We start from the raw sequence: 12232 nt of genomic DNA on the forward strand, positions 1-12232 counted from the left end.
GAAAACCAGCCAGTGCCATCCAGTTATCCAAATAACATTTTTAAAATGTATGGACGGAGTGTGGCACAGTGGGTAAGGAACTGGGCTTGTAACCAAAAGGTCGCAGGTTCGATTCCCGGGTAAGGACACTGCTGTTGTACCCTTGAGCAAGGTACTTAACCTGCATTGCTTCAGTATATATCCAGCTGTATAAATGGATACAATGTAAAGTGCTATGTAAAAAGTTGTGTAAGTCGCTCTGGATAAGAGCGTCTGCTAAATGCCTGTAATGTAATGTAATTTATTCACATTGAGGAAAGTGGGCAAAGTGTTATCTTCTCATCCCAACAATGCCCCATAGAAAAGTGTCAGAGGATTTTTTATCCAACTGGCCAAAAGATTATGGTTCACAGGCTGGTAAAAACAATGGGCCTCATTCACGAAACATGCATACAATTACCTTTGATTGTAAAGTGTGTGTAAGAACGTTTCCACAAACATTTCGGCATTCATAATTTTTTTTCATATTTGTATTTGTCCATGGCGGTTTCCTTATGCTAATCACATGAACAAGACTGCACATTAACAGTCAGCATTCATACACCTGGTTTATGCACAGAAACAAGAAGTCTGCACATGTGTAAAGAATCCCATTTTGGTTTTTCATAGGAACATTTTTAAGAACAAAAATAAGAATAATTTATGTGAATGAGGCCCAATGATCATTGTAAAAGCCTTGCTACGGTACTGTTATTCTCCACACCCTTCCACAAGTTCACTGTATCATAGTAAAAAGTGGCCATAGAGTTTAGTGCCAGCTGGTCAGAGGACAATTGAGGTGAAGTCCTACACTGGATTCCCTTTGCTGATGAGGATTATCATTTCTTGCACAATATGAACCATCTCTACCTTTTTTGCTCCCCAAGAAGAAATTTACTTTTTTAAATAAAGCACAATGATTGCAATCAAGTTTTTTGTTCTGTTGTCCTTTGTCACATTTTATTAATGTGAGTTTAAAAGAGAAAATTATACAATAAAAACCATCATAGATGTGAATGCATACGGCCTGTAAATCCCAGCTGCCTATAAACCCTTCTGCTAAGCAGTACGCAAGAAGGAAACCTCAAAATAAGTTATTTTCCATCAGTAAAAGCGCCGCTTGCAGCGCATGATCGAATCCAACCCGTGGTACCCCCACAGGGCCAACGCACAGCTGGCTTTACCTTGCTCAGGGATATGGGAGAGATACAGTCGGAAGGGAAATAGCAATGTTCACTGCTCGAGGGCCTCCTGCTGGCTGTCAAGGAGAGCCCACGGCTTTCTTGCTGCGCAGGCTTGTGAAGGGGTCTCCTCCGTGCCTGTTCTGCGTGGGCACGGCGTGCGGCTGCTGTGTGAAAAGAAGCGGCTAGCTGGCAGTCGTGTCATTCAGAGAACAGCGGATCGCCTTCATTCTCCAGAGCCAGCAGCAGGGCCAGTATATGAGCACGAGTGAACATAGTTCATGAACTGGACATTCCAAATTCGGGTGGAATTAATGATGCAACCTTTTTTCTCCACGTCCCTCCCACCCATCCACCTCCCACTTTGCAAAATGATTGGATAGACGTCCAAAAATTTGTTTAACAGTATTTAAAGCCAAAGGAGGTTATTTTGAGGAAAGTTGTGTTTATGATAACGTTTTAGTTAAACTCATCTATTTGTTATTCTAAGTAGAAATTGAAAAAAAAGATTATATTCAAAAAGGTTTATTTTCACTATACACTCATAAATTAACTGAATTCTTCTCTACCTAGTGTTCTTTAAAAAAAACAACAAAAAATAAGCACAGGTGCCCTAATACTTTTTGCCCACACTATATGTTTATCAAAATAAAATATTTTTTAAAGAGTCTCTTTACAATAATTTACTACCCGGGTTGTATAAACAAAACTAAAACCCTCGACAGCTCTCCTGTTGTAATTCAGAAATTGTGACATAAAAATTTCAGTCAACCCGAGGTTTGGCCAAACATGATGCAGCCAGCCCCACCGCTTCAAGTCTCTCTTCCCTTGAGTGTTCTCATTGGGACATGCTCTTTAACAGGCCATCTTTGTCCAGGGGTTGAAACATTGACGCATAACCAAGTAAAGAAAACTAAATCTGCACACAGCAGTGCAAATTTAAGTTAAAACCTATTCCAATTGTTTCTAATGTTCATTTCAGTTTCTAATGAGAACTAATTTTTTATTCAACTTCGAAAATGCTGATTAAATATAGCCTTTAAACAAAAAACAGTTATAGCCCACAGCTGTATCTTGCTAGCTAGCTTTACGGAGAAACATCACGTGACGCTTAAAAGTATATAAGGCTGTCTAACTAGCAATGTTACGACCTTAAATAAAGCTAACTGCTATAAATGTTACTTCAGTTAAACGGAATAAACTCATTTCAACTTGGCTTCACTTTGCCAATATTTAAGTAAATTTAAATTCAGAAAATAATTCAAGTAGCTTAAATTAATATAGTCTACTCACCAAAGAACATACTCGCCAAACAGGTGTGGAATCCAACTTTCTGAAGTTCAAACCTCTAGCCTCTTCAGTCTTCAGCTTTTCAAATAAACTTTTCTTTTTGTTATTATTCAGTTTTTCGTGGTCAAAACATTTGCCGTGTATGGTTTAACAGAACAACAAATAGTAGCCTACCTTATCCCATGTCAAATGGTTACCCACAATTAATTGCCAGTCACAGAAACAAACAGTAGACCTATAATAATTTCACAGTATCATAATGCTCAGCAGGGTGGCACGGTGGTGCGGTGGGAATCACTGTCGCCTCACAGCAAGAAGGTTGTGGGTTCGAATCTCGGCTCGGGGCCTTTCTGTGTGGAGTTTTCATGTTGTCCCCGTGTCCGCTTATGTCTCCTCCAGGTACTCCGGTTTCCTCCCACAGTCCAAACACATGCAGGTAGGCCGATTGGAAACTCGAAATTTCCCATATGTCAGTGAATGCTGTGTGTGCCCTGCGATAGATTGGCAGCCCATGCCGGGTGTATTCCTGCCTCTCGTTTAACTACTGAATTAGCGTTAAGCACAACCTGCAATAAAGCCTTATTATAAAGGCTGTCAACCAAAACTTGAGCTGAAGATACGTTAAATATGTACACTGTAGATCTTAATCACGAATAGCCAATTCACAGAGTGTGCGTGCTGTGAAAGAAAAACAGTCAACATATCTGCAATTTCAAAGAATTTCAATGAAATGTGCTCAATTTTGCAAGGCAAGTAAAAGCAATGTTATTACTTGCCTAATATCCTTACTGCGAAGAACTGGCCCGACTATATCTAATAGTATCGACTATGTGACTTGTGAATTGCTGTGTTGATAATAGAAATGACTGAAAATAAACAGTTTAAGGGAAAGAATAAGAATAAACAGTTTAAGGGAAAGTTTGTCAGAGATATGTCAGGCACCAAGGTGACTGTATTAAATTACGTGTGCATGCACGGGGTCTATGGGGAAATGCAATTTGAAGAGACTTGCGTGCAGTAGTGTCTACAGTGAGGTGGTTTTGGACCTTGTGTCTGCCCTCCGAAAGTTTGTGTATGGCTCTGACCTCATGCAACATTTCAAATTTAGTACACATTACATTACACCTTATGAATAACTGGCTGGGAGGTCTCCTCTTTCCTATTTATAATGGTAGTACTCTAGTGATACAAGGTGGACATGGAGATAGATTGAAAAAGTCCTATCATGGAAAGAGAAATTATACATGAATTCAGAAATGGAGCAAGTTGGAGTCTTTGTATCAACCAGAAGCCACTCATTTCAATGTGATGCAAAAGTGTTATTTTTAAATGTTTAAATATTTATTTTCGCAAACTTTACTTCATCAAACTGAATAAATATTTCAAATACATCAGGGTTGTTCTTTGATGTTTTTGGTGAAAATAAATGTTTTGATTTAGATATTACATGAACAACAATATGCAATATTACTTTTATATGAACTAATGATTGTCTGTTAAATATGAACACTATGTTAAAAAAAAAATCAGTTCAACTGTGTTGAATTTATGTGTATTTGCACAAGATGTTCAACCCATTCCCTACACCTGTGAATGCATTAGGTCTCTGAACTGCATATAGCGCCTTACAAACAATATTAATTTCATTTTTTGATCTATACATTGAGGGGCAGTTCAGCTCGTTGCACACCGCAGTACAATCATTTTTTTTTGCCCTGTTAGAATGGGCAGTAAAGCAAAACAAAAAGTGATTTCAGAGTCATTTGAGATAATTACTGCGCTCTGTGAGGGGGAAAAAAAGTTTTTTTCTTGTTGTAGTGAGCATTAATGGCAAATGCTGATTGGACACAGGCAAAGAACAGAAGTGGAACAATAGTACAGTAATAACACAATAGCACAGAATCTCAGAGGGATACTACACCTGTGGGCCTGATTCCCTAGGCTGCATGTGACTCAGCAGTAATATGTCAAAAGCAGCAGCATCTGCCACCTGTCTTTCAGAGTCCGGGGGCGGTCCTCTCCTGCCTCTAAAATGAGTGACAGCACAAAGAGGGGAGGGCCCATGCAGGATAAAGCCAGAAATTGTGTCAGGAAGGGAGGATTGCCAACCAGAAACCTGAGACAGGTATGACCTTGCCTTTACACCACTCAAAGTACAGCCATAGACTGTAACTTCGTTTCAAGCCCAGAGCAGCTATTAGACAATACTGTGTGAGCACTGGTAACAATGCAGATCATTCTACCAGACCTGAGTACTACAGATACTACAGCTGTAATTGGATTTCTCTCATCACACGTTTGAATTTTTTTCTGTTTTCAGGGTCTGGTCTTAGGCACTGATGGAAGAGATGGAAAATGTGTCGTATGTACCTTTGAAGCAGCCCATCGTGTTCACAGTGGAAGGCTTCATCATAACCAGGCAGCAGGGGTACCCCCTGTTTTTGGTCTCCCTCATCGTGTATGCTATGATGCTGCTGGGAAACATCACCGTGGTTACGGTGATAGTAGCGGATGCCAAACTCCACAAGCCCATGTACATGATGATGTGCAACCTGGCAGCGTGCGATCTGCTCGGGGGCACGACAGTCATGGCCCAGCTGATGCCACACTTCTTAACAGGGTACAACACCATCGGCTACACAGCGGCCATTTTCCAGGCCTTCGTTGTGCACACATACAGCTTGGCCGTCGCCACCATTCTGTCAGCCATGGCATATGACCGCTATGTGGCCATCTGTCAGCCGCTGCACTACCACACCATCATGACCACTAGGAGGCTGGTTTCACTGTGTTGTTTTGCCTGGTTTGTCACTGTCTGCAGAGTCGTGATCCTCATCATTCTAACTGTGCAAACACCACTGTGTGGGACATTAATAATGCATGTCTACTGCAGTAATGGAGCCATTCTGAGGCTGGCGTGCATACCCACCCCCATCAACAACATCTACGATTTGTGTTCACTTTGGTCCCTAAGATCCGGGTGCTTCTTAATCATTGCTTTTTCCTATGTCAAGATCCTCAAAGCATGCATCATCAAACAGGAGAAAAACAGTCGGAGCAAGGCCATACAGACGTGCGCCTCCCATCTCACCATTTATATCCTCTTTGAGATCTCCATTTTAATCATTGTCATCACCTACAGATTGCAAGAGATCAGCCCCAACGCCAAGAAGTTCTGCGCCATTTTTTTCATCATTGTGCCCCCCACAGTCAACCCAATCATCTATGGCATCGCCACAAAAGATATTCGCACAAACATCGTGAAGTTTTTCAAATCCACTATTTCACCGAAATAGGGAAACCAGCCAGTACCACTCAGTTATCTAAATAACTTTTTTTTTAAGTATTTTTTTTTTGGTTGAGGAAAGTTGGTAGTGTTATCTTCTCATCACAACTGCATCTCTAAAACATTTTCCTACAGAAAAAAGTGTCAGGACTTTATTTTGTTTAAACATAGCTGTGAAGTCGTGGTTTGCAGACTAGTCAGAACAATGATCATGGTTAAAACCTTGGCACAGCATGGTTATTCTCCACACCCTTACACAACTTAACTGCATCACCGTAAAAAAAAGTCTCAATAAAGTTTTTGCCAGATGGGTAGATGGTTTTTCTTTGCAGTGATAAGGATGATCACTTCTGGCACGATTTGAACCATCCTCCCCCATGAAGCTTTTGCATTAGAAAAAACATATCTAGCCTGGTTTAAAATACTAATAAAAAGCTATTTACTTTTTTAAATGAAGCACAAAAATTGCAATCAAGTTTTTAGTTCTGCTGTCCTTTGTTCTAAGGACATAATATGCCAAAAATAAAAAATCATTCAACACTACATGTAAGACTGAATCCAGATATATGCTCTGATTGCCCATTCTTGCTAGTACTTGAGTATTTTTCTTCTATGAAATTTCTGTTTTTTCTGCAAACCACTGTCAAGATTGGGCAAAATGCAGTGATAAACCCTGGACAGGTGACTAATTCATTGCAGGCCACAAACATCATTCACTTCCATCTACGGCGAGAACATGCAGACTCCTTTCATTAAGGCCCGGGCCAGGATTCGAACCTGGGATGTTCTTGCGGTGAAGCAATAGTGCTATCCATAGCACCACCGTGCTTCCCATGTGGGCCTTCCTAGAAGGTAATCATGTCATTTTAGAAGTCCCGAATGACAAGTAAATACATTCTCCTCCGTCCAAATTAAAAATCTGTGCTTATCTAGAGTGATGTGTCTGAGAACGTGATGTGTCGAACACCCATTAAAAACAGAACATTTTTCACTTCATTTTAACTTACTGAAGTCATATTGCACAACCATTTATATTATTTACATATAGATTGTACATTTGATATTGGTGTATCAGTAAGCAGAGCTGCAGAGAACCCTGTTTGCTGAGTTCCCCTTGTTTGCAATTATGTATTGAAATCCAATACGTACCATAATTATGAAACTGTGAAAATGTTTTACATGACAAATTAATTCATGGGGTAACAATATACAAGTATAAAAATTGTATATAAGTGTATATAAAAGTGCCTTCGGAAAATATTCAGACCCCTCACTTTTTCCACATTTTGTAAAGTTATAGCCTTATTATAAAATTGATTCAATTCATTCTCATCAAAATACACACAATACCCCATAATGGCAAAGTGAAAACAAGTTTAGAAATTTTACAAATTTATTATTTTTTTTAAAACTGGAATATCACATTTACATAAGTATTCAAGCCCATTACTCAGTACTTTGTTGAGGCACCTCTGTCAGCGATTACAGCCTCGAGTCTTCTTGGGTATGATCCTACAAGCTTGGTACACCTGTATTTGGGTTATTTGTCCCATTCTTCTCTGCAGATCCTCTCAAGCTCCATCAGATTGGATGGGGAGGGTTGCTGCACAGCTATTTTCAGGTCTCTCCAGAGATGTTTGATCGCGTTCAAGTCCGGGCTCTGGCTGGGCCACTCAAGGACATTCACAGACTTGTCTCGAAGCCTTGTTGTCTTGGCTGTGTAACTTAGGGTCGTTGTCCTGTTAGAAGGTGAACCTTCACCCCAGTCTGAGGTCCTGAGCGCTCTGGTGCAGGTTTTCATCAAGGATCTCTCTGTACTCCGCTCATCCTTCCCTCGATCCTGACTAGTTTCCCAGTTCCTGCAGCTGAAAAACATCCCCAACAGTATGATGCTGCTACCACGTTTCAGCGTAGGGATGGTACTGGCCAGGTGATGAGCGAAAGAGTTCAAACTTGGTTTCATCAGACCAGAGAATCTTCTTTCTCATGGTCTGAGAGTCCTTTAGGTACCTTTTAGCAAACTCCAAGCGGGCTATCGTGTGCCTTAAACTGAGGAGTGGCTTCCATCTGGCCACTCTACCATAAAAGGCTGATTGGTGGAGTGATGCAGAGATTGTTGTCCTTCTGGAAGGTTCTCCCATCCCCACAGAGGAACTCTGGAGCTCTGTCAGAGTGGCCATCGGGTTATTGGTCACCTCCCTGACCAAAGCCCTTCTTCCCCGATTGCTCAGTTTGGTGGGGCGGCCAGTTCTAGGTGGTTCCAAACTTCTTCCATTTAAGAATGATGGAAGCCATTGTGTTCTTTGGGACCTTCAATGGTGCACAAATTTTTTTGTACCCTTCCCCAGATCTGTACCTCCACATAATCCTGTCTCGGAGGTTTCCTGTATAGTTCTGGCACAATTTGAACCATCCTCCATCTTTTTTTCCTTATGAATGTTTTTCATTATAAAAAGCACATCTAAACTAATAAGAAGCAATGTACTTTTTTAAACAAAGCAGTATAATTGTAATCTAGTTTGTAGTTCATTAGTGTGACTTACAAACCTTTATATATTTAGTTATTAAAATTATAATACAATAACAATAAAAACCATTCAACACGACAGATTTTGTGTAACACTACATCTGTATAGCCTACCTGTTGATTGACAGCTCCAACACTACCTAATGAAGAGGAAGCTAAGCCTACAGGCACCATCCAGTCCTGCAGTTTGGCTTTCTCCAAAAATATAGTGTAATAATTAATTACATCATTAAAGCCTCAGCTATTCCTAATGTTAAACAGCATGAGATCAACAAAAATCTGTTTTTTACCTAATATGCTTATTCCTGGACAGGGTTGCAGGCCAGATGGGGGCTATCCCAGCATGCACTGAGCAAGACAAAGGAACACGCCCCTGCACAGGTTATTAATCAGTAGCAGACCACACACACTATTCACTCACACACTCATACCAATGGGAATAACATGCAGACACCAATAGAAAGGCCTTCCCTTGTTTGCAATTATGTACTAAAATTCAATATGTACTATAACTATAAACCTGAAAATGTTTTACAACATGACAAAAAAATTCTTAGTTTAACAATAATGTACAGTGTGCGACAAGTGTGTTGGACATTAGACACTGCTTTGGCACCTCCTAGTGTAAATGTTTTGAATTCACATCAACAGGCACTATTTTGCCTATTTGACTTATGGGGTATGCACTGTGGTGCAAGTGTGGTAACTAAGCTTGCTTAGGAAACACGTTCATTGTGATGAATTTCTAACAAAACCTCATGAATTCCATATTTACATCTATTTTCCCATTAAGTATGAGAAAGGTATTAAATATTAACTTTGCATAAAAGTAACGGTGATACTAGAGCAAAAAGGACTAATGTTGCAAAATGTCAGTTTGGGTCATATATACATCTGATAGGTACATTAAGACCACATGCACATCACACAGTTAATTTTTTAAATGTATTTAATATTTAAAGATTTTCTTTAGTGCTATATATTAAAAAGTGTTTTTTTAATATTTCAAATGTCTGACTATATGGGCTGGTCACATGCAGGTCTAGTTTTAGTTTTCAGCAAACTGAACAGAGCAAATTTACAGAGGCCCTACATCAAGGGAATGCTTTTGTTCATATCAACTACGATCAGTCAAATAACCTTTGCTCATAGGAGTGGAATATACAGAAACATGTTAAAATAAAATAGAAATAGAAATAAATCTAAATATTAAAATAAAACGCTCAACATTTTTGGTCTTCGGGCATCAGTGCTCCTGTAACCAAACTATGAGTTGAAACAACACACTCTGTGTTCTAGACTAATTAGTAAATGATACACAACAACTATGCCAAATACAGAGATTCTAAGTGCCACTATAATCGCATAGTTTGTCCATTTAACAAGTACCCCCTCCCTGCAGTCTCATCTGCAACTAGACCTTCAAGCATGACACACTGGACAATAGTGTCCATCTGGCCATTCATAAAATATTCTTTCACCACCAAAAAATGTGTATTCCGCCATAGTAACAAGATAAACCGGACTCTCTCCCTTTAAAGGGTGGGCATTAACCCGCAAATCTGAAAAGCATATAAGCACATGTAACTTAGTATCTTTCACATTGCTGTGACACCAAAAGGACCTGCAGGCAAACACTGTAAACTTTAGTGGAACATCCGATCTCATAAACTAGCCTAAATATCCACAAAGAAAACGAGTCAAACAGGTGCATGGAAAACTGCCATAAATCAAACAAAAATACTTCAAGTTGGTCTAATATTGCATAAAATTACTATTTATTCATTGAAACCTCAACTAACAAGTGAGTCAGACCTGCCTGAAAATAGTGCAGTAACCTAGTTCCTGCAGGAGTAGTTAACCATGGTCTGCGTGAACACTGCATGACAGGATGTCTGACCTGATCACAGTTCTAAATTCATATGCTGACTACCGTTGACACAATATCAACTTGTGATTGTATATTATGCAGAAGTTGAAATGTAAGATCAAGAACATTTGTTTTACAGTGGTGATTATAACACTGCACTAGCTACTAGATGTATAACCGTGCAATATTTATTCAATTTTGCAAGTTGGTGTGGCAAAAGTATGAAATAAAATTGCCAACAAAAACTGTTTGGTGTTTATGTGTATCAAAAAGTATATTTATCAAAATTATTATTTTTTAAAGAGTCACTTTACATTAATTCAGTACCCGGGTAGTATGAACAAAACTAAAACTCGCGAGATCTCTCCTACCTGAATTCAGAGACTGCAGCGAACATGAAGTAGCCGGCCACAGGCTAGCCATCTTGAACCATTGAGGCATAAGCGAGAAAAAACTACAAATTTAAGTTAAAATCTATTCCAATTGTTTCTAATGTTAATTCCCGTTTCAAATGCGATCTCGTTTCACCATTCAACAAGATCCAAGATAAAATATAGCCTTACAGAACCAGTGACCCATGACAATAGCTAGCTAGCTATATAGTGCAACATTGCACATATCTTAAAAGTTTATTAGCCTGTTAGACTATGAATTTAGTACTAGTTTTAATAAAGCAAACGGCTATAACATTAACGTCACTTAGTTGTACAGAACAAGCTAATCTCAATTTAGCTTGAGCAAAGTACTCACTTTTCAACGTCGTCTTTCTGACAATTACGATTTGCCACACTACAGTAACAAATGCTGGTAGTCAACACTCTAAACATTATTAAACAATGCTTGATTGGTTTTAAATTATTATAATCCAGATATTCATTGACTCGCTCTTAATTATTGCTTCCTCAAAAACACTCCTATTCAGGGTTGTAGCAAGATGCTAACTGTGGTTCTCGCAATGGAACTCACCTGAGCTCGAGGAAGAAAGGATGATAAATAATGGGAAACAGACCTTTTTCACCGTAATAATATGGCAGCTGACGAAAACAATGCTTATTAACATGGGTTACAGTGAAATTATAGAGAATGTCAGTGTATTGCGTGTACATTTTTCGCGATTAAAATCCGCTTTTTTCCTGGAGTTCGCGCTCCTTACCTCAGCTTCAACGGTCGTTTATTGAGAAAGAACGCGCATGCGCCCTCTACAGGCAATGATGCAGCCCAGGGCACAACCTTCATCAGCCTTATTATGAAATCTACGGCTGCGGTTCAAGACAATTTAACCTATAAAATATGCGCATTGTAGATCTTTGTCATGAACAGCCTATTGTTCGAGTGTGGGTGCGAAGATCGAAGAGTAGGCTAAATATGCACAGTTTAAAATAATGTCAATAAAATGTGCGCAATTTAGCGATTCAGCTAAAATTAATTTTATCATTTGCCTATACGCCTAATTCAAGAGAACTGGCAGTGCTATAGGCTATCTCATGGTACTGAGTATTTTGCAAATTAATCGCTGTGTTGATAATGAAGGAAAATGACAGAAAATTGCTATTTCAGGAGTGCTGCTTCACAGAGATATGTAAAAACACGTGTCCTGCCATGATCATTATTAGGCTATTACTTTTATTGATTATGTATTTACATTTTTATGTGTGTGTACAGTTAATTCCTTTAATAAAAATACAATATATTGAAGATTAAGGTGTCTTAATTGATTTATAACATGCGCAAGCAGGGAGTCTGAGGTGAAATGCTCTTTGAAGAGACTTGCATGGGACCGCGTGCTCGGTAGGGTGTAATTTATCAGCTTGAGCCACTGCCCTCCATAAATCTGCACGGTCCTGATCCAATAAAACATTTCAAACTGACGAACGGTACCAAATAGCGCCTTAGGAATGTCTGGTTGGGAGGTCTCATCTTTACTATTTAATTAGGACTGTGGTGAGATCAGGTGGACATAGATTCAGATGGGAAAAAGTTCCATCTTGGAAAGAGAAATAATAAGCTGATTCATTCAGAAATCATGTTTTGTTTTGTTTTTTGTTTTTTTTTAGCTCTGT

General features: G+C 39.2%; 1 protein-coding gene across 1 annotated transcript; it reads left to right on the forward strand.

Annotated features, from left to right (window-relative positions):
• The first annotated feature begins 4777 nt into the window (after window positions 1–4777).
• Window positions 4778–6957, forward strand: LOC135262514 (olfactory receptor 52K2-like). The gene has a single exon (XM_064349532.1). It carries the CDS (start codon window positions 4829–4831, stop codon window positions 5783–5785), a length of 957 nt encoding a protein of 318 aa, XP_064205602.1. The 5' UTR covers window positions 4778–4828; the 3' UTR covers window positions 5786–6957.
• Window positions 6958–12232: the final 5275 nt, after the last annotated feature.

The sequence above is a fragment of the Anguilla rostrata genome, chromosome 9 (genome assembly GCF_018555375.3).
Source record: "Anguilla rostrata isolate EN2019 chromosome 9, ASM1855537v3, whole genome shotgun sequence".
Lineage (NCBI taxonomy): Eukaryota > Metazoa > Chordata > Actinopteri > Anguilliformes > Anguillidae > Anguilla > Anguilla rostrata.